Raw genomic sequence first — 22,362 nt, forward strand, 5'->3', positions numbered from 1 at the left:
AGTGCGTCAACCAGGCGGCATGCAAGCCATTCTTGTCGAGGCCGACTCTGAGGCACACAATGCGGGCTACTAATCCATATAACATGGGACCAACACCCTCTTCCTCGTCCCTTCCCTTCCTTTCCTCCTCAGCAAGTTCTGTGAAGCCAAATCCTCGTTTCTGTTTGTGTGTTGCGGTTTTCCCTTTTCCCCCTTTTCCCCTTTGCCTTTGCTTTGTAGAGCCGGCCTCTACCTCCTCTTCTAATATACATCGTCTCGAATAGCTGGATATTCCCGTTTCCTGCAATACCTCCATACACCCAATCTCGTTAAGTTGCTGGTCAGCTTGAGAGGCGAATTATTTACTCGTACTACTGCAGCATTGTTTCGCGCGTCCTTGTTTGCACTCTCGCCTTGATACACTCTCCCTAATAGCGGAACATCGTGGATTTTACTTGCTCGCCGACACCCATAACCAAGTTCCAAAATTTTATTGTTCAGGATCTTTTTCACTCGACTGCATCGTCAACTACAGGAATAAACAACATGTCGGCTATTCAACTTTCTTTCTCTCTCCGCGTCTCCGCGGGCGTCAAGACGGTGCACCTTCTCGGCTCTTGGGACGGCTACGTTGGTCAGCTCCCTCTCTCCAAGGACAAGTCTTCCTCCAAGTCCGGTTCCTGGAAGGGAACTTTCCGCTTCCAGAACTCCACTCTGGAGGCTGGCCAGCGATACTGGTATTACTACATCATCGACGGTTACCATGTTTCCCACAACCCTAGTGTTGCCTCCACCACAGAGCCCACCACAGGCCGTGAGCTTAATATTCTCGACGTGCCCTCTGGGAGGTCCGAGAAGCCCGAGAAGTCCTCTTCCCGCCATCACAAGTCTTCCTCTTCCGCCAAGGATCACAAATCCTCGTCTTCGTCCAAGTCGAGCAGCAAGAGCTCCTCGCGCCATCAGTCGTCATCCAAGGACAAGGAAAGCCGTACGTCGTCGCGCAGTCGATCATCCCTCTCCTTTGACATCCCCAAGGGACGACCTCTCTCGGTGTCCCAGATCAAGGCTCCCAAGCCCATGTCTCCGCACGCGACCAAGCACATCCTTGACTCTGACTACTATGACAATTACGAAATTGAGGAACTCAGCGCCCGGTTCGGCAGTGCTGGCATCGACGACGAGGATATCATCACCGACTTTGGCACCTCTCCCGTCTCATCCAATGGCTCGTCACTGTCATACCGCTCCGACAGTTCATCCCCCAGCTCGTCCCTCTCCGGCTACAGCACACCAGGCTCCGACTGCAGCTCATGCACTTGCGAGCGCTACGGCATCACCCGCAGAGGCGAGCGCGTCAAGCTCGACTGCGGCGGCTCCAAGTGCGGATACGGAGACGACAGCTCCGACTGTTCGAGCTACATCAGCGAGGATGAAGAGGACGAGGTCCACTACTCCCGCGGCCACTCATGCCGCCACGGAATCGTCGTCACCTGAAGCACTTGTGCAAAACCGTGAAGGATATGCGTGTTGGTCATCAGAGTAAGGCCAAAACAGAGAAATTCGGCCGTTCATTCCCTTGAGCCGGCAGACGTTGACGGACTCCCGTCATGCCGTCTGGCTCCCCAACTTCTTGTTGTGGTACATTCAAAACCAGTGCAACAGTTTTGCTTGCATTTCACCGTAACCCCCTCACTCGCAGCGAGGACAGCCGCACCAAGCAGGCCTTGGAGTACGCTGGCGGACTCGACTGCGGGCGAAGACCAATGGGTCGATGCTGCGGCCCTCTCGCGGGCGAGGCTCGTGCCTGCGGGAGCTTTCGTTTGTTACTTCTTGAACAGTAGGGGGCTTCGAAGGAGCACCGGCACTTCAGCCTCCTTGCGCAATCGCTAAACGTCAAAGATGGACAGCCTCGATTTTTACGGATCGTGGACCGGCTCCAGGAGGAAAGCAGGGGAGATGGTGGTAGGACACCTTTGTGGATGTGGCGAAGGACCAGCCGTTGGGACGGTCTCGAGCTAGCCAAGGGTGTATGTAGTAGATAACTAGACCAGAGGCAGATTCACTGCCTGACTTTTTCTTTGAATAGAGGACGCTTGAATCTTTTCATTGAACTGGGCGCGCGCATCCGTGGCGCTGCATGGCAGTTGGTTAATTACCCGTCGCGTACTTTGTCCGGAGTCCATAAAGTACTTAAAGTACTTGGTACTTACTAAAGTACTCAAGTTCCGTACCGTCACCCGTCGAACACCCCCCGGGGCTGCCGTCGTGGCGGGCGGCCCGCGACACCTGTGCGTGCACCGATTTGACTGACACCCAGCGGCGGGGTAGTTCAGACCGAAACTTGGAGCTGAGAGTCGAGACCTTCGGTGTCGGACTAGACCTCTGGGAAACATTTAGCCGGCCCGTTGTTCTGTTTCTTGTCTCGTTCCTTCCACGTTTCCACTTGACAATTTCGCAATCAGCAGCAGCAGCCCGTCCTCATTTTGGTTCGACACCTCAAGGCTCAAGCTCTCCGCACCAACTCCACGGCCTGTGGCTCCTCCCATCCTGAAGCTCAACATGGCCAACGACCAGCTCATCCTCCCCATCATCGACTCCCACATCCACCTCTACCCCGAGTCCGAAGTCGACTCTCTCGCCTGGTGCTCGCCTTCCAATCCCCTCCACGGCCAGCGCTCCCTTGCCGAATACAAGGAAGCCACCAAATCAGCCCCGTCCCTCCTCGGGTTCGTCTTCGTCGAGACAGACCGCAAGCATGGCCTAGATGCCGGCGAAACCGACGGCTCAGGCTGGGAAGCCCCCCTCCAGGAAGTCAACTGGGCCAAGAGAATCGCCCTCGGGCAACCAAAGGACGGGGAGGGCCATACCGCCGACGACGCGAGGCTGTGTCTGGCCATCATCCCCTGGGCGCCACTGCCCAGCGGCAGAGCCGTCATGGAGAAGTACATTGACCAGGCAAAGCAGGAAGCCGGGGACGCCTGGCCCAAGGTCAAGGGATTCAGGTACCTGCTGCAGGACAAGCCCAACGGGACCATGCTGACAGCCAACTTCGTCGAGAGCCTGAAGCTGCTGGGGGAAAGGGGCTTGGTGTTTGAGGTGGGCGTCGATCAGCACAGACGGGGCAAGAGACAGCTAGATGAGCTGGTGGAGATGATTGGCAGGGCTCACGACGGGGTCGAGGAGGACAAGAAGGTGACCATCATTCTCAGTAGGTCTCTTTCGACAACGCGGCCCAGGAAAGATGCCACCAGCATGTATGTTTGAACCGTGCTGCTGACGCAACCACAGACCACCTCTGCAAGCCCGACCTTAGCCTCTACAACATCACGTCAGACCCCTCCTTTCACGCCTGGCGAACAGCCATGTACACGCTCAGCAAAGCGTCAAACACGTACATGAAGCTGTCGGGGGGGTTCTCAGAAATGCCCGAGGCCCTGCGCGCCCAGGAGCCCGCACGCATTTTCCAATCAACGCTGGGGTGGCTGGGCATCGTGCTGGCGACGTTTGGTCCGTCTCGAATCATGTTTGGCAGTGACTGGCCGGTTTGTACGTTGGAGGGAATGGGCGACGAGGCATGGCCAAAGTGGAAGGACGTCGTGGAGAAGATGTGCTGGATGGCAACATTGTCGGACGAGGAGAGGGCCATGATTTTCGGCGGCACCGCCAAGAAGGCGTATAATTTGTAGGCAAGAGGTTGGGATGCCAGATGCCAACAGCATTGGCCGCCGTCTGTGGGTCAAGGTCGACGACAAAAGGGCGGCCAAGAAACAGTCTGTTCGAAATTGCCCCGTTGCAGCCGATATGTACGGCATCGCTCATCATCACACAAGACACACATGGTTTGTACAGATGTTGTTTCCGGGAACCAATGTGAGAGAGGCCTCCGCGTGTTGTCGAGGCTTCCCGGCGGTATCGTGACTTGAAGCCGGCATCTTCTCAACGAGCCTCGAAGCGACATTTGATACCCTGAGCCTGTGACACTCCCACCGGACCATGGATAGAAAAGCTCAAGCAAGCCACAAGTCAACCGCATCCAGACGTATCCGAAAATTCTTTTCGCTCCCATCAGGGGGGATAAGCAGTATTGCCTGGCAAGACAGCATATCCCGCTTAGTCCGCTCGACGACAGATTGGCGTGAAAAAAAGATGAAATTCAATTTGACCCAGACGCCAATTCGTACATTCATGACTCCCTTTCCAATGCCGCATCTACTTCCAATAGCAAGCATCCCTTTCCCCCGCGTCACTCGCGACGATGCTCAACATCAAGAGCCCCTCGCACCACGGCAAGTCTCTAATCCTGCCCTCTCCCCCGATAGCTGCCCATCTTCTCGATCGAACTCATGATCCCGCTCCTCCCCGGCCGCGGCAACCCGCCACCCCCCCTGCCCAGGTGCCCCGGCGGCGGGATCGCCGACCCAGGCGCCCTTATTCCCGAGCCGCCACGCCTCCCAGCACTGCTATATTTTGCATAATCTCTCGATGCCCTGGGCGTCTTTGCCAAATCAGCCCGTTCCTGCTGTTGCTGCTGCTGCTGCTGCGCACGTTGTTGCTGCGAACCCCCAACGAAGCTCTGCATGGACATCATCTCCTCTGCCAGCTGCACCAACTCCCCCTTTTCAACCCTCTCCCTCTCCAGCATGGTCCTCAACTCGGCATTGTCCTTCTTGACCGTCGAAATCACAGCCTCCAGCCGCTGAATATCCGCATGGAGTTCCTTCATCGCCGCGCTGTCTCTGGCCGCTTGCGCCCTGCGCTCCTCGGCCCGCGTTCTCTCGGGCTCCGCCCTCGTCGCGTCCGTTGCGTGCCTCTCGCGAAGGCTGGCGTTGTCCTCGCTCAGCTCCTCGACACGCGCCTCCATCTCCCTGACGCGTTTCTCCCAGCGGGCTTCGTACGACTTCCTCAGCGCCGCGACCTTGGTCTCGTGCTTGCCCTTGTACAGCGTGTGAAGCTCTCTGGCCACCCTCTCCACGGCGATTTCTACCTCCTTGGTCGACGCGGCCCTGGCCTTTTCCGGAGAGCCAGGCGCGTCTTTTGCCTTTTCGACGTCCTTTCCGGCGCGCATGCCCGCCATTTTGCTCTCGGCCTCTTGGTGCAGCATCTCGGCCGCTTCTCTGCGCTTCTCGCTCTCCTCGAGTCTCTGCTCCAGTTCTTCCCTCTCGCGCTGGCCCGCCATGGCGTCCTCCCTGATCTTGCGGAGGACGCTCTCCATCTCGCGTCCGCGCTTTGCCCAGCCCTCCTTTTCCGCAGACAGTTGCTCCTTGAGACCGCGCTCCTCGCGTAACTGCTCCATCGACTCGCCCACGCGCTTTTCGGCATCGCCAACTGCGGCCTTGAGAGAGCGGACCTCTGCTTCTTTCCCGCTCAGAGACGCCTTGAGAGAGCTGATTTCCGACAAGAACCCAGACTTGAGTGACTCCAGCTCACGAGGTGTGATGGAAGGGAGACTCCGGGGTGTCGGCATGGGAGGGATATCAAAATCAATCAGGTTGGCGACTTGACGACTGGGCGTCTCGGAGAGACCAGGGACCGCTCGCGACGGCGACAAGTCGCCTCGCTTACAGGGCGACCTTTGCTGCGGAAAGCGCATCTGGTCCGTGAAATCCATCAACAGACTCGTCGTGTTCCCGCCACCGCCGCCCGACGGAGAAGCCGGTCGGGCAAAGGAATCCTGCGGCGGCTTTGTTCGAGGCGTGTATCCGTCAAGCCCACTCCTCGTCGGGCTCTGTCCCAGCTTCGCAAACACCGTCAAGTTGGGCACCACCGAGAAGGTACTAAACGTGCTGACGATTGATTCATCCGGCCCGGCGGCCTCGTCGCCCTCCTGCTCGCCGGGCCGCACCTGAGCATCCGCATCCGCATCCGCAACTGCGCCCGCGCGAGGCTCGCTTTCGTCCTCGAATATCTCAATCGCCGTCTTCAGGCCCTCATTGCTTCTCACCATGTCCTCGACGCTAACCTTCCTCCCCTTCATGGCCGTCCCGCCGGCATCTTCCCCCCTCGGGCTGATCTTGACGGGAAACCTCGCCACCGGCGACACCTTTCTCGGGCTTCGCTGGGGCGGCGGTCCCATGGAGCCGCTCAGTGTGCTCTTCGGGTCTCCCAAGATCTTGAGCGGTGACAGCTCCGTCCCGGAAATGACACGACAATGCCGCGCTTTTGACGGGGACATGTTCTCCTGGTCCGTAGCACTGGTCTCCTTGACCGAAGACACTAATGGCGACGACCGTCGGGAGCCATCTAGAGGTTCGGTGCCGCAATCGCTCGCGCCCGTCGCAGTGGTGCACGTGGAGGTGTAAACGCGCGCCTCGTACTGCTCGTACTTCCTCTTGCTGGGAGGCGTGTCCCTGTTCATGCCTGCCTCGCCAACAGGAGACAATGGAGACGCCATGCTGCAGAGAGCCAATGCGCAGCAGGTCTATTGTAGAATGACTGCGATGTATCGACAGCGTCCGCGACGTCGGAGTTTGGTATGGCGTCGTGCGGCGCTCCGTGTGGGCGATGCTCGAGGTGCAGTTGTCGGATCCGCCTCCCGGTAGTGATGATGCAAGAAGGGAATCGGGGCTCTGCTGTCGTCGGTTTCCCAAGCGCGTGTGTTGTCCAGCAGGGGAGAGAAAGCCCATCGCCTTCGGAACCGATTCCACAATGCGAGGGGCCCCCCAGCTCTGTTTACTCGTTGGCCCAGCAACGCCTCTGTGTCGAAATCACGTGGGGCCCCAATCTGAACTCGGGACCGAGCTGGAAGCGAGCCGTCTCAGTCGCCTTGCTAGAAATCAAGCGTGAGCTCTTCGTAGCCCAAGATTAGCATGCGTCATGTGTCGCACTTTTACTTGAACCTCTTGCAGCACGACATACAGAGCTGAGAGGAAAGGGTATCAACCACATGGAAAGTGGCCTGCTGGCTACGCCTCTTCTTTCTTCCTTTCTCCGCAGGTCAGCCGTGCCAGCAGGACCCTAGGCTCAACTTCAACACCAACCTCCTCGGCAGCCGTGCACTTGTCTAGACAAGTCCGTAGAGTTGGGACCTGCGAGGGCCTCTTTGGCGGCGAGTGTGCTGCAAGCTCCGACTGTGCTCCTGCTGGGATGGCTGCGCTGACGAGTCTAGCCTTCAAACGCGCCTGTTACAATTGACACGGAACCCGAGCGGCATCGAGCCCGTGATGCCAGGCCTCGTGCGGGAGCAGTCAGTCTTTCTGGACGGCAGGGCCGCACACGCTCCAGCCGCCTCTCCGCCAGCGTCGACAGCGCCACCATCCATCTCCCTATTTGTGTACGGAGTACGGCACGGCCAAAGCAGTCTCGCAGTCTGCCGAGTCGAGCCTGCCGAGTCGAGCCTGCCGGGGGCGTCGTCGCATCGCCAGCCAAAGAGACCATATCCCAGATGCGCACCCGAGGCGCCCACGTAGGAAGGGAGCGAGGGGAAGGAGGGATGCTGCTGGGCGTGGTTTGCGGCCGTGCTTGTACGTGGTCACGTCAACTGGCAGATGTTCTCCGTGCCCGACGACCATATAGTAGTGCTCCGTACTCCGTAAACCTGCCCGAGACCAGAATCGTCGTCGTGCATAAAACGAGGCTGTGGGCTAATTCAGCGTTGAGACAATCGGAGAGATTTCATCTTGTCCTCGAACCCAAATACAGACACGCCAGCCCATCTTACGTCATCATCACTGTGGCGCCCACCCCGTCCCGCCAGGCTCCAGCCATCCCCGAAACTCTATCTTTCAGCTGCTAGGTACTCCGTACGTGTAGCCATAGCCAGCAAGTGCAACGGGTCAGCTTCTTCGTCTCATTTTCTTCCAAGACAAGAAATACCACCTTCGTATCAGGCATGACACGCTAGTGCAAGCCCATGTATGCATGTACTCTGGGTATGCATGTAGACAAGGGCACGAGACGAGGACCATGGTTCCTCGAGGCAAAAAAGCGGTACCTACGCAATACAACTTTCCCCACAATTCTCCTCTCACCGTTGCAAAGTCATCTCACTGTCGATTTTGGTCATAGTCGTCATCGTGTATATAAATATATATGTATATATTGAAATTTGAATAGCTTTTAGTCATTTCGTAAAGTCGTTACCTAGACGCGGTTTTGTCCAACACACTCTCTCTTTGACGCTTTTTGTTTCAACGCAATCATACCAAGACGGTGAACAAAAGTGGTCGTAAAGTCATCAAAATTGCAGATGCCTCTTTCGTTTCCAAGCCAGTCTTCCACCGGAGGACTCCTGTGAAGCTAATAGAACGGTGACAGAAAAATAAAACAAGGTAATGCCAAGGTAATGTGGCGTGGGAATGCCCACAAACCAACTCATCGTTTCTGGCCTGAGGTTCGTAACAGGCTCAAAGTGCTCTCGCTCTCTTCTGATGTGTTCGTATCGTTAGGTCAAGGTTGGAAACTCAAACCACTCGTAGTCGTAGTCTGGAATCGTTCTCCCAGCACATAAACATGCCAAAAAAAAAAGAAAGAAAGAAAGAAAATAACCCACAGCAAGTCATCAGTAGAAAATTACTTCCCTCCATGCAAACCGTAACTCATCAGGCACATACAGACGTGGCAGGCATGCTATGTAACATAGAAACAGTGGCCATCGCTCGTCAGCAAGTCTTTGATCCGAACAGACGTATTTGATGAGGCGATTTCCAAAAAAAAAAAAAAAATACAAGGCCCTAATCCTCTGCAGAAAAAAAAGGAGATGATATAAAGAAACATAACCAAAAAAAAGGCCAAGGCGATGACAAGTACTGATTGAAACAAGGAACGTATCTGTATTGTGTGGCGAATTGGTGGCAGCACCTCGTTTCTTATTATTCGGAAGATGGTGATATTGGCAAGTCTTTTGAGCTCAAACCCAACATGTCGCTAATCGTTTTCGCCGCTGCCAGTACTAAACGCCCCAAAAGCCAGGACCGTAAACGAGGAAGAAACAAGGTAAAACATAAAACAACGCTCATCACGACGCGTCGCAATTGAGCACTGTTTCAACGGCAGGGTATCATCACACTGGGATGCGTGGCAAGACAAGTGGCGGGTGATTTCTCATTCACCGCCTCCTAGGTGCTGTAATGGCAGAAGCCGGTCGGTTGAGCGCGTCGTAGGCTGGAGCTGGCACAGATGTCTCCATGATGGTCCTTCGTCTCTTGAGGTCTCCGTTGCTCATACCATTGGCTTCGCTTCCAGATTGCGACAAGTCCTCATCGTCTTCACGCCCCCGCTTCATGCCTCCCGAGGCACCATTCATCAGTGGTGGCTGTGGCGCATAGCCATTGGGAATAGAGTTGGACATGTCGGCAGCAGGTGCATAGACGTCACCACCCGGACCAGCATTGGCCTGCCCTCGATCATTACTGACAACATTGTAGAGGTTGCTGGTCGTCTGCTGGACGCGAGGGGGCGTGTTGTAGCCATTGTTCTGGGGGTAGTATGACTGATGCGGAGCCGCCGTTCGAGGTGTCGCTCGCCCGGAACTTGGGGGGTGGCCGGGAGACCCGGTCATATCAGGATTGATGTTCGCGTCGTTGGCCAAGTTGCCAATGCTTGGTGCCGTATAGTTATAGGAGGAGCGAGACTGATCGTAGACACCGCTGTTATGGGTATATTCTGCCTCATGCTCAGGTTCCCCCTCTTCTTCTTGACCGTGTCCAGACTGCTCAGATGGCATGATACCGTTGGCAGGTTTGGTATCATGCTGCTCTGTCGATTGACCAGGCGGGGCTGGTCGACTGGATGGCGGTCCCATACCGCTCTTGGCGTATGAGCTAGTCTGGCTATAGATGCGGTCGTTGGCAGGATTCGCGTTTTGATACGGTGACTGCTGAGAAGCAGAGGCACCATACATCTGGCGGGAGTTGTCATAGCCCTGGCTGGCCTGGTGGTAGGGTTGCATGTTCTGAATCGGCTGACCGGGGGGCGTCGTAGCCGGCGTGTTTGGCATTGAGCGTGTGCTGCTTATGCCGGATTCGATGGCCAGCGTGTTGGTGCCTGGCGCACCATTCATTGCTTGGCCTTGCCAACCAAAATTATCCGAAGTACCCATGCTGCCTACGCCGGCATTGCCAGGTGGTGTGGGAAACGTATGAGCCCGGTCAAGGGTTGGACGGCTGGTCATACCGCTGTGAGAGGGGAGAGACGTCTGTGAGCCAGAAAGACCCATTTGCTGGTGCTGCTGGATAGATGGCAAGCCGGGGGGAGGGGGTGGAGGGCGTATATGGCTCTGTTCTTGTTTACGGCGCTCAGCTGCTGCCATTACTTGACTAGTACGGGTCTGATTCGTGGGATGATAGAGCAGAGCTCCAATGTTGTGCACGAACAGCGGATAGAGCATCTCGGTGATCTTTTCCTTGTTGGCAAAGTCAAGAGCTCGTTCGTAAGGAATCCTACGAAGTGGTGTTTTAGTATATTGTCACAGTTTTTCTTTGGAATACCTCATCCATCATGCGGACTTTACGTACCAAACACCCTTCAAGTGCATAGGGCCGATCTTAACGACATGGCGCACTTTTTCGCTCTTCAAGATACCGTCTCGTCGACCTCTAGTCATGCCGGCTACATTTAACAGCTTTGTACCGTTGATCATGTGGTTGTCTGTAGAGGATGATATGGGTTAGCCACAAGCTCTTTCTATTGTGTACTGTACCACTATACGACTGGGAGTCTACTCGACATGTCCCTCGTTTTAGGGTCAAGTTCGGTAAGGCATACCTTCACGTCGAGCAACGCAAATTCCCCGGGCTTCGACCTGAAAGCACAAGCTGCCCTCGTCCTCCCACAACGTAGCGGTAACCCGTGGCTTCATGCCAGGAGGGGGATTTTGTCCGGTGGTGTCAAAGCCGGCGTAGTGGTTAGCCATTGACGCCTGTCCAGCAACTCCAGGCAGAGGTAGGACTGAAGACGGGGCACCGATGGAGTTTGACACTGCCTGAGCGGCCGAAGGCGACGTCAAGCCACTTGCGTACTGAGAGTACTGGCCGTATGGATTTGCATTGCTGTAATTGCCAGGCCCGGGTTGCATCAGATGCGGTGGGTGCTGGTACGAGGTGAGGTTGTTTGAAGTGACGGTCTGGGGAGGCGGAGGCTGGCCCCCAGAAAGATGCTGGGGGTAGTACATCTCCGGGTTCTGATGGTTCATGGCTTCGTAGCTGACCATAGTCGTCGTTGGCCCTGCGATGGTGTGTTAATGGACTGGCAGAGTTGGCGACGGTGGAGGGCAACAATAGATATGTATATTACTCATGTAAGGACATGGGTATTACGCATCTATTGGAAAGACAACAGGCGAGCAGGAGGGTCAAAGGGAAAGAAGGCGAAGGAGATGGAGAAGAAAGGGAAAAAAAAAAAAATGGCCGGCAGTCGGTGGCCGGTGAGGGCGAGGTTGAGGTTGAGGTTGAGAGGGTGAGGGTGCGGGTGCAGGTGCGGTTCAGACTGAGTGAGGGGCCCTACAAGAGACAAAAGACGCGGACAGACGGGATCCTCTTCCTCGCCTTTGAACTTGGGCGCGCCTCGTCGACTCGTCACTTCGTCTCGGCTCGAACGTACTCCGTGGTCGGGTGGCTGGCCACGGCGGAGAGGGAGAGGGAGAAGCGGAAGAGAAAGACCGTGCAAGATGAAGGAAAAGAAGGATGGGAAGGCAAGAGAGAAATAGAGGAGGTCGGAAGGAGGGTCTTTGAGGACCAGTTGGCCATCCAAGAGGTGCAGGGGATCGCGGTAGGGTCAGGTAGGGTCAGGTAGGGTCAGGTAGGGTCGAACTGGTCGGGCAGGTCGAGGTACTTAAGTAGGGCCGGCTTTGAGAGGTCTTGACCCTCGAGCACTCTCGAGTACGAAGTACCTGCGCAGCGCGGCGAGCAGGTCGACTGGTTGGAATCAGGTACTACTCGGCCTAACAATTGAAGTACTTTTTTTTTTTTTCATCGACACGGAGCTGGAGCGAGCGAAGGAGTGGAACCAAGCCGACTTTAGACCAGGAACCTTGGAGCTTGGAACCCAGACCCTGGAAGACGAGCTCTTTAGTGATTACCAGCTGGACACTTTGCTAAAGTCCGGCACCCGCGCCTACTTGGTACTTTATGAACCTGCAATAATATCGTACTTGAGCAGGTACTTGGGCAAGTAACTACGTACTTGCCTAGGAAGGTAGCTTTGAGCTGCCCGGACGGAAGTACTTGGAGGTAGCCTTCGCGTGCGGCCCCTGTTCTTGAGGACCGCAAGAGCTCTCTCCCAAGACGGCCAGGCCAAACTTGTCGTGTGCTGGGCGGGCGGTGTCTGTCTTGTGTTCATTGCAACTACCTAGGTACTTAAAGTACTTAGTAATGAGGCAGATGACGGTCACCAAAAGACCCCTTGGCGCGCCTCAGTAATCGAGTAGCATCGCTGTACTTTGTCAAATCATAACCCATTTCCACGTTCAGACGTTGCCTTTTGGTGCTCGACAGCCCACGTTTTATTCTCAAAGACAACGTGCCTACTCAAGTACTTACTTGGGTACCCGTCTAGCTACCTCGGAACCTACTAACCTGAGCTACCCAAGGTGTAGGGACCTACATACCCAAGTTAGGTACCTAAGTAGGTACCTACCCACCAAGTACTTGAGTAACCTGGCTAGGATGGCGCCGTCCCCTCTTAGTTACTCGCCCGTTTTTTGTTTCTTATGTTTTTCATGTTTTCATCGGTTTTTTACTAATATTTTTTGGGGGGGTTTTTCTTTGGGCGCAATTGGACTTTGTTTTATACCCGTGTAGAATTTCAAAACGGCCGCCAGGCTAGGCCGAGTTTGAAGAAGCAAAACCACACAGCTCCTCTTTCCCCAAGGCACGAGGCCGCACAATGCTCAAAAACCTTTTACCACATGGCTTGAACAATGCGAAGGCTTCTTGTGACTAAGGGCTTCAACGTTCCCGCAAGGTTTGCAAGCGCTCGGCGCGAGTATGCAAAGAGAAAAGAGTGGACGAGCGGCCGAGCGGCCGAGCGGGCGAGTGGACAACGGCGACGGCTTTCACCAGGCTGCTCCAGTCTGGAAACCCTGCAAAAAGGCTGGGTGGAAGTGGGGAGGGTCAATTGGTCCGTCGTGACACTCAAGCACTCACCTCACTTCACTGCCTCTGAGATCTGAGAAGCAGACGAGGGAGGGGACCGTCAAGCGGCACAGCGACAGCGACGGCGACAGCGACAGCGACAGCGACAGCGCAACATTCATCAAGGGCCTCCAGGCGCAGGCGTTCTCCTTCCGGGAGTCTACCTACCGTGCTCCGCTGAGTGTGCAGCGGATGATGCCAAGTGCTGCAAGTACGGATGTGCAAGTAGTATTAATATTTGTATGGATGCACCCCGTCCGGAGTACCGAGTAATACGGAGTACCAGCATGTAGAGATGGTGGTATGGACGTGGACGTGGATGCGGACGTGGATGCGGACGTGGGACGTGGTTGGGCGTGGGCGTGGGCGTGCGTGCTGGAGTGAAGAGGGGCGAGCGGGTGAGGGCGCGGGTGAGGGCGCGGGTGAGGGCGCGGGTGCGGGTGACGTGAGGGTGAGGGTGAGGGTGAGGGTGGGTGATGGTGAAGGGGAGGGGTGAGGAAGGACGGCGGCGTAGCCGTCAAACTCGTCGATTCGTCAAACTCGTCAACTCGCGGGCATGGGCAGGGGACGCGCTCTGTGTGTTCTGCTACCTCTAGCCTCTTGTTGGTAGGCTACCAAACACCGAGTGAATACCCGGTTGCTTGCTGCTTCGATATGGCTAACCAAATAGCACATGCACCCAACGAAAGTACGGAGTAGTTATTGACCATACCGCAGCGACATCATCTACAACCTTTCTCGGCCTCGGAATTGTGGATTCCACCACCCTTCCCCAGCCATTGAGTCGCCTGCCATAATTGGGCGGCGGGATGCCAAAGGCGACAAGGCGAAGACCCGGAACCAGTTTCTGGACGACCGGGGGGGGGAATATACGTTGGCTGGCGGGTGACGGTGGACCGGGCGTGGAGTTGGCCTGGATGTGCGTGCTTAAACCGAGCGGCGGCGAGAGGGGTCCAAGATCCATCATGATGGCGGCGGGTGTGGGCGTGCATGCGGTATTCGAGCTTGAAAGGTGAGAACTCGAACCAGTAAACTTTGGCTTGCAAATGTGGATGCCCGGTCGGCGAGGAAGAGGCGCCAGAGTCGCACTCCCAACGTCGACTTGTGGTCTTGGAGATGCCGTCCCGCCGCCTTTTGCCTTGGAGCTTTCGAATTTGGAATCCCTCCAGTACGCAAGGAATAAAGTCGGCAGCTGGAATAGCAGTACTTTACTCCGTACTCCGTATCCGCACGCCATAATGCTAGTTAATCACTTCCCCGTCTTGTGTCCGTATCCAGCTCATCCATCCACGTACAATTACCCGTCACTCGGCCAAGTCATCCAAAACGCTTCAGTATCACTCCGTACCAAGTGTGGAGTGCCTCGATTGGCGAGACTATACTCCGTACAGCCGGCCACAACAGAAGAGACAAACGTTGTCATGCTCCTGACCACTCAACTGCCCAACCTCTCCATCCCGTCCCTCCTTCACCCTCACCCTCACCATGATTGCTGGCTGGCTGGAGCTCCGGCCTGGCCTGGCCAGCTGGCTGGGGTGGTGGGTTCAATGTTTCCTGTGCCGTCTTCCTCGCCCTCTATCAACCCTGTCCTTCCTTCTTGCTGCTTTGCGGCTGGGTGATTTGGATGCCTGGCGGACCAACAGACGCCGGCCTCCTCCTCTGTCAAGTCATCAGTCTCAACACCGCCCGAGATCATTGCCCGTGTTTGTGCCCATGTCTCGCCATGTCTTGCCGTGGCTTGCCTCGTCTCAAGCATGATCGAGACCGTGGCCCCGCGCTGTGGCCAATGGTCTGGTCGTCGTCCTGTCCTGCGTCAACCCTTCCTCCTGGCTCCAGTGCCGAGTAGTGTTTGCTTGCTTCAGCGCGCGTGCTCTGCACGCTGTTGTGAGTTTGACATATTGCCGATATGAGTGGAAAAAGGACTCTCGCAGGCAGTCGGCTTGGGGACACATACTACATGCTACTTCGTACAAACATACTGCCTTGACACATTGCTATCAGAACCTCGAAGGTCTCCCAGCCCAGGCCCGTTGCCAATCATTTCAGGGCACCTGGGCTCTAACCCAGCCTCAGTGGGCTTTCCGCACTGGGGAAGGCAAGGGGAGACCGAGTCCGCACCCCGAGCCGGAGCGATCTGATGGGCCATCTGCAGGGCCTTTTTTCCTCTCGATGGCTGTCTGTCGCTGTAACATGAGATGATAGCGGGTAAGCAGGCCCGCGCCTAGCCATTCGAGCGGACAAAAATGGAAACGAAGTAGTAACACAAACCACACACACACGCATATACACATACCTAGGTACTCCGTACCTAGACACTCCTCCATACTGCATACGGAGCTGTGACCCGTGAGCTGAGCATTGGAGAGCAACCCGCCAGGGAACCTGGCAACTGCGCAGTCTGCGATTGTCGGTTCGGCGATCCGCAAAGATGCCAGATGGACGCCCATGAAAAAGACTCAAGCCACGGTTTCTCGAATGGAAAATCCAATGACGCCGAGTTTCTTAATGATTTGCATGTACTGGCCGCACCTGGGCGACCCTTGGCAGTTGACGCAAACCAACAGTATCCAGAACAACCGTAGCCGAGACCAACCGTACTTGGTTTGGCTGCGCTAGAGTCTCTGTCTCGCCGTGAAAGATTGTCTTCTTCTTCAAACCCCGAGCCAGCTCTGACCACAGCTGCCCGCACCTGCCTTGGCGTCCATTGTACCTTTCACTCTATTCCGGCGCATTGAGGATTTCCAAACCACGTTCAGCTGTCTGAGAAGGAGGACGGATGGCTTTGTTGAAGCTCGCTGCCGTGGTTGAGTTGAAGTCGCTCAGGTCAGACAGGATCCACAGCTGGCCGTCGCAGTCTTTTTAGATGCCAAGGGTGTGGATGGGAAGGAGTGGAGCACCAACGAGAGAACTATCAAGGCCACGGAAAACTCCCTCATCGGACTGTGTGCATGGGTCGTAGACTGGGCAGCTAGGAGGAAGCGCAACAAGCTCGTATGACAATTTGTAGCAGAACCTGTCCATGGCATCAATTGTAAGTCCCCATAGACGGACGGAGAAGGCAAGGAACAGGTCGTCCCGGAAACCTGGGATATAAGTCCTCAGCCGGTAACTTCGCTAAAGACTTTCTGGCAAGACTTGGGGGCGTGTCGACACAGGCATGCCGGCGTGGGTGGAACAGGGTGACGCCAGGGGTCATCATGGATTCGTGGACGCCGCGGGCGAGCTTGCAACATCAGTTTGTTGGTGGTGAAAGCTGAGCCGCCAAGTTCAACTAGGAAAGGCAGGTCGCGATGGTGGTTGAGATTTCCCAGTGGAACCAGGGTCAAGGACATGGGGTCGACTGATGGGCGAACGACGGACTGGTCGGCGTCGGGCGTCTAGCTGGGCATTGTCATGGACTCATGGTGCTTTGCTTCGGGCTCGTCAACTCTTGAGGATGGTCGCTCCCATCCTTGGGCGTGCTCGGAAATGAATTGGAGAAGTAGTCTTTTGCAGACTTTGCTTGGCCAGGAGCTGTTTTCCTTCGCCCGTCATCCAGCGCACAACGTTCCTGCCGGTTTCTTTTGCCCCCACTGCTCGCTCCCCTGGCTCGCCTCGCCTCGCATCGCCTCGCGCCGCCTTGCCTTGCCTTGCATTGCTTTTGCTTCCGCTCTGCTTTTGCTTTTGCCTTTTCTTTTCGCTTGACATACATACATGATCATGGCACTAATAGCAGCGACTGCATAAATCGTCCAGTCCCAAGGTCGGAAGACTTCGAGCGTATCCATGTTCAGCCGAGCTTTTCTCTGCAGCGTTCCAAGTACTGCGTGCCTAGCTACACTGTGTAGCCAGACATGAACACGTGCCGCAGCTTCCAGACAACCTCAAACGGCGTCGAAGCCACAGCCACGGCCACCGTGCCCTCCGTGCCAGTGCGTTTCTCCAGCGCTCGTGAGCCGCGAGATTTCTCCACGTACAAAAATACTCCATGGTGGCATTGCGGCCGCCAAGATTGACGATGATCAAAACTAACCTGTAAGTGTACCTACTTCCTAGCTACTTGAAACATGAGGTACAAATAGACGACCTGGTAGCCAGGTGTGAGCCTGGCCAATCATTCTCTCTGGCTCAACTGCCTGGGGGGTACTCCGTGCTCCGTACCTGCTAGGCAGGTACTGACTAGCCACAAGCCGTTCCTCATCGAAGAACGACAACGACCCCGCTCCAATCGTCATGGGCAGCTCCTACTAACTACAACAAGTACGCACAGCGGCAGACATGAAAGGTTAGCTACTAGGTACCTACTTAAGGTAAGTACCTACCTAACCTAGGTAGGTACGCACTACGTAAGTACGTACCGCTTATCACTCTTATCAAGTGCCCGGCCTGGCCCCGAATCGGTTCCGTTGTCGTCGTTGCAACGCCCACATGTCAGCGTTGCGCTCTTCCCGTGGCTCTGTGGGCTGTTGTCATCCCCAACCTCCTCAGGTGTTGACCGTGGCGTCTTGTTGAGCTCCCCAGATGCGGCGTCTAAACAAAGAGTTCTGAAATTACCTGTCGAACGTCGTACCGGGCTGATAGATCTGTCTCTTCACAGAGCCCATCGAACGCCATGTCTCCACCATGTCCGGAGTCTCGATGACGCGTCATTGCTGGACATCTCAGATACGGACCCGATGGCGTGCCTGCATCGTTCTGGGCTTCAATCTGTCAGACGCTTTGTCTACCAGCCTCACGGGCATGCTCGGGCGACGATCTCCCAGCCATGACGACTGCAAACTACAACAGTCGCTACACTTGCATGTCCATGGAAGGGGTGAAGAGATGGCCCGACTTGCGCCAGGAACCAGCTATTGAACGACATATTCTACCATTGTTTCGCTGGTTCCCAAGCGTCCTCGCTTCTATTTTGTACTCGGCGGATATCCGGTCTCATGCGCAAATCAGGGCTGGCGTTCGACCTTGCACCTTCCAGCTTGGTCTGCTTTGCGGCTAGCTAGCCCTGATGGCTGGTCCGCTAGTGACGCGATGGGTAGCACTAGTATTGTACGATACAATATTCCCGGACTCCGTACCGATGTCCGCTGTTCTCGTCTCACCGGTTCACTCAGAATGTACGTATTGTGTGAAGCTGGGGGCCACGGTGGAACTCCGGTGCCCATTTTTTGCGTTTATTTTAGAAAAAAAAAAAAAACCCCCCCAGGGATCCCAGTTATGAGCTGGACACCTCGATGCCTAGTTTTTCCTGCTGCGAGATTTCAATCGGCCCTAGGCCTGACGAACTCTGAGCTTGTCAGCAAGATGGAGCGAATGAGGATGCCGCCCGGCAGCAAGTGGGCTTGGGCAGCTGTACGGAGTACTTGAGCCCTGATTTGCGAATAATGAGGCCGGTGCCAAATATCCTCATCAAGCAGTCCACAGGGAGCCGGCCTCGCCATGTCTGTTGTCTTTGATCGATGTTGCACTGAGTACTCGGTAACTCTTTGCGACAGGAGACACACAAATCAAAGTCGGTGACGGACCTATTGAAAAGGGCTTCAAGCCTAAAATTAGACTACTACTACTAATCGTGCCCGCCCCACTTTATGTGGTTCGGCTAGCAAAAGCCCTCACCACCAAAGGTGGTGCTCGACAGCAAGGCGGGCCGGACACCAAGGCGGGCCAATTTTCAACCTAATAACGCTATTAACCTCTTCGCCTATAATGTACACCCTTCTCGTCCCAAATTTCTAGTAGATCTAGTACAGAATCCAGACGCCATTTACGTGCCTTTTTAGCTGCTTCAAAAAACGTCCTCTTGGCGTGGTTGTGGCGCCTTTTGTCGGCATGCTCTTTATGCTTGCTGTTCGCCTGATGAACTCGAGAAAGGTCTTTGCAAAGGCGTGATTGGAAGGAGAAACGGCGAATGGTTGACGCGACAGGTATGCATTTGTTGGCGGTGACGGGAGGGGAGCCATATGAAGAGGTGCATTATCTGTTGACTGTTTTTCTAGACCGGGAAATAAAAATAGGACATGTATAGAAAACCAGATATTACAGCCCTTTTTAAAAAAAAAATCAAAAAAATCAAAGGTCGTCACTCATTCATTGGAAGCTTCAACGAAAAAAAAAACCCCGGATGTAATTACGCAGCTCATTAAAGATCCACCTGATCAATCGCCGGCCACCATTGAGACCAGGCCCCCTGCTCGTCGAGGTTATTGCTGACTTCCGCGAAAAGCTGGTTCAACAAGGTATTAGTGTCGAGCTCGTGCTCGTGCTCGTGCTCGTGCTCGTGCCCTTGAACCGGCCAAGTCGCCTGCGCCGAGGGCCGCTCCGCGCCCCGAATCTCCCGAGTATGCGCGTCGGATCTATCCACGACACGGAACTCGTGGACAGACTGGTGTAGAGTATCAAAGTCTGCTCGTGTGCGCCCCTGGTATCGTGTCCGGTCCTCGGTTGCTCGCTCGTAGAGCACGGATGCATGGTGTATCGTTTTGATCTTGCGCGTGCCGCCCTCTCAATGTTAGCGCAACGGTGGCCACGGTCGTGTCATGCTTGCGGGCGGCTTACCCATCCGTCGGCGATTTTCCAGACAAGTCGAAACTTTTCCAGGTAGTCGAGACACATTTTGAGACAGTCGCTTGCTCGCGGGCTGCGGCCCAGGTTCATTCGGGGGTATTTCGCCACGTAGAGGTTGAGGTAGCCGGCTGAGAATGCGCAGAACCCGGCAAAGGGCGTCATGAGATGCACGCCACACTCGGAGGCCTCGTGTAGAATGGCGGCGATGTGCTCTGCCGCGCCGAAGAGGAGTCGGGAGCTGTCGTCCCACCAGCCCTCGGGGGCGGGCGCCCCCAGCATGGGCTGGTCGACTGGACCCCGTGGCTCCGACTCCGGGGTCGGCAGGAAGGGGAAGTACTCGCGGTGAAGCATGAGGGTGCTGACAAGGCGTAAGCAGGGGCGGCGGCGGCAAGTTGGGAGCCCCGTCGACCGCTACCGCTGTGGGAAGGGGATTCTTACCTCACGTAGTACAGGAGATTGAGGTAGACGAACGTCTCGCCGAAGCCGAGCGTCATGTGGACGGCCACCGAGTTATAATACCATCAAGATTGCGGTCCCGCTGTTTCGACAGATTGAAATGCCGGAGGAGCCCGCGCCTCTGCATGGATATGCGGCTTCAACGCAAGGTGTCGATACCCGTACGTACATGCCGCTCCTGGCTCCGGCGGAGGCGACAGAAACATGAAGCCCACTTGAGATTTCAAACGAATCATCAGGTAGTGGGGGTGTCATGGGCGTGGAACACTAGCTGTACGGAGTAGGACCGAGGGAGACAAATCGAGTAGTGGTAGTGTCTCTACATTGTTCTCTGGGTAGAGCTTCTCTGCTCGTCCTGACAGGCAGTGCTAATGCCTCGTCGAGCATGTCTGGACACATTCGGTTGCATGCCGTTTGTCTGCCTTGCTGGGCCGCATTCCAGCGGATCTCGCCGTTCCCGAGGTCATACAGCGCTGTCTCATAATAAGAGTGCGTATGTGAGGGGAATGCCGTCCAAGCCATGCCGGCCTGGTTTTGAAGTGGCATTCTCAGTCCGAAACTCGTGCCAAAAACGTGGCTCGGCCGAGTATTCATTCCCTCCCTCCAACATGCGTACCTATATATCCCTTCTACGGCCGTCAACTTGTCGCTCCATTATGTCCCCGCCGGACTTTGGCAAAACGGCTTTGTCTGAGTGGTACGGAGCGACTCGTAAAGAGATGGAAAAGACACCCACGGACGCGACAGGCTTCGGACATGGGGTCCCGTTTTGTGTTCCGTTCCTGCATGTTGTTTTATTGACCAGCAGCACTGCTGCTTTTCTTCTGCTTCGCGAGTAATCACGGCCATTGCGTCTATTGTGCGGAGACTTGTCCAAATCTAACGCTCGAGCAGCTGGCAACGATTGATCCCGCTCAGGACACCGGTATTCCCGTGTCCGTGACGGCACTTTCTTTACTTTCCGTTGGAGCCGTCCCTGGTAAACGATGAGTGTCGGGGTCCTCCGTGGTGATGGTCTCCTTTAGTGTTGCGTAATGGCTTCTACATACGGAGTACGGAGCACCCAGCAAGGCTTCTTCTGCTTTCATCCAGGCCGCCTCATGATATGGCCAAGTTTTATTATGTCATCGAAACCAGTCTTGCAAATCGTAAGTCGTGTGCTCCGCATGTACGTACGCCGCAGAGCAGAGATGATCCAAGCTCGGTTCGGATGAGTACATGTTGGAGCTGGCCGTTTCGCGTCGCATTCGTGTCAGGCAAGCCGCTCCGTGTTCCAAAGATCGAAAGAGGACGAGTGTCTCGGCCCCAAGTGTCTTCCAGAATCTCGGTACATGCTCCGTACGTACATGCATGCAATGTGTACATACTCAGTGACGCCGTAGAACTACCTAGGTACTTTCTCAGTGCCCGGTACGCATCGCCTGGCAGGTACCTGGGTACCTACTCAAGTGAGTAGGTATGTACCTATGTACTCCGCGCTACTAGTGCGATTCTTCTCCGGCGATCGAGGAATACCTAGGTAAGCTCCTCCTTAATGACAGTAGGTACGTGGCCTGGTCTTCGTTGAGACACGAGAAAGTGTCTCTGCGGAAAGACAATTTGACACAACCCCCAAGAGCAAATCCGCAACGGTATTGGAGATTGGGGGAGCACCAGGCTCCGGGTTCAAGCGCTGCTCTCTAATAATACTGGTCTAGTGTTCCTTACTCGGTACAAACAAATGTCTACTTACTTGGCCCGCATGCATGGGACCGATGGCAACCCCTCCCTTCCCTGGTTTTTGGGTCGATGAGCCGGCCACCTAAATCCGAGCCGGCTTTTCTACGGGCTGCAAAATTGATTCCATGGTCAGATGTGCCAAGCATGCCAAGCATCTGTATAGCAGGACCGCATGTGCGACAAGTGGAATTGAACATGGCTGCTCACTCGTGGAAAACAGCTGGCGGTGAAGACTACTCGTCAGCTTCTCAGACATTTGTCTGTATCTGGGATGGTTCTTTACATCAGGGCGCATTTGGCCTCGCGTCAATCTCGCATGAAGATGGCGGCTTTTGACACTTCCGTTTTGCATACATATACATGCACATACATATGTACGGAGATATGTACGGAGTACAGCAAGCCGTCGCCGTTTCCAGACCAGTTGACGCTTATACTACTACCTTACACGGAGTACGCGGTACGCAAAAGCGGGCGAAGTGCAGCTTGCCGCACCGGTCGGTCGGCTGTAAGGAACCATAGACGCACGCCCACATGGTTGGTTGATCCACCCGCTTGGCCCTTGCCTGGTGGTTGATGGCCCGGTCGACTTCAATGTTCA

General features: G+C 55.4%; 5 protein-coding genes across 5 annotated transcripts; 2 read left to right on the top strand and 3 right to left on the bottom strand.

Moving 5' to 3' along the window:
- Nucleotides 1–525: 525 nt before the first annotated feature.
- On the top strand, nt 526–1,473 carry MAM_05108 (GTP-binding protein EsdC; the record flags this gene model as incomplete). Its single annotated transcript, XM_040823906.1, has 1 exon — nt 526–1,473. One exon carries the CDS (start codon nt 526–528, stop codon nt 1,471–1,473), a length of 948 nt encoding a protein of 315 aa, XP_040678065.1.
- Nucleotides 1,474–2,538: 1,065 nt separating this feature from the next.
- On the top strand, nt 2,539–3,665 carry MAM_05109 (amidohydrolase family protein; the record flags this gene model as incomplete). Its single annotated transcript, XM_040823907.1, has 2 exons — nt 2,539–3,187; nt 3,268–3,665. 2 exons carry the CDS (start codon nt 2,539–2,541, stop codon nt 3,663–3,665), a joined length of 1,047 nt encoding a protein of 348 aa, XP_040678066.1.
- Nucleotides 3,666–4,273: 608 nt separating this feature from the next.
- On the bottom strand, nt 4,274–6,370 carry MAM_05110 (uncharacterized protein; the record flags this gene model as incomplete). Its single annotated transcript, XM_040823908.1, has 1 exon — nt 4,274–6,370. The coding sequence occupies one exon, from the start codon at nt 6,368–6,370 to the stop codon at nt 4,274–4,276; it is 2,097 nt and encodes a 698-aa protein (XP_040678067.1).
- A 2,652-nt stretch (nt 6,371–9,022) lies between these two features.
- On the bottom strand, nt 9,023–11,125 carry MAM_05111 (APSES transcription factor; the record flags this gene model as incomplete). The annotated part of the gene is made up of 3 exons (XM_040823909.1): nt 9,023–10,355; nt 10,431–10,563; nt 10,681–11,125. The coding sequence occupies 3 exons, from the start codon at nt 11,123–11,125 to the stop codon at nt 9,023–9,025; spliced, it is 1,911 nt and encodes a 636-aa protein (XP_040678068.1).
- Nucleotides 11,126–19,161: 8,036 nt separating this feature from the next.
- Nucleotides 19,162–20,080, bottom strand: MAM_05112 (uncharacterized protein; the record flags this gene model as incomplete). Its single annotated transcript, XM_040823910.1, has 3 exons — nt 19,162–19,521; nt 19,578–19,944; nt 20,025–20,080. 3 exons carry the CDS (start codon nt 20,078–20,080, stop codon nt 19,162–19,164), a joined length of 783 nt encoding a protein of 260 aa, XP_040678069.1.
- Between the last annotated feature and the right edge of the window lie 2,282 nt (nt 20,081–22,362).

This window comes from Metarhizium album (genome assembly GCF_000804445.1).
Source record: "Metarhizium album ARSEF 1941 chromosome Unknown scaffold_12, whole genome shotgun sequence".
In the NCBI taxonomy this organism is placed as follows: Eukaryota; Fungi; Ascomycota; class Sordariomycetes; order Hypocreales; family Clavicipitaceae; genus Metarhizium; species Metarhizium album.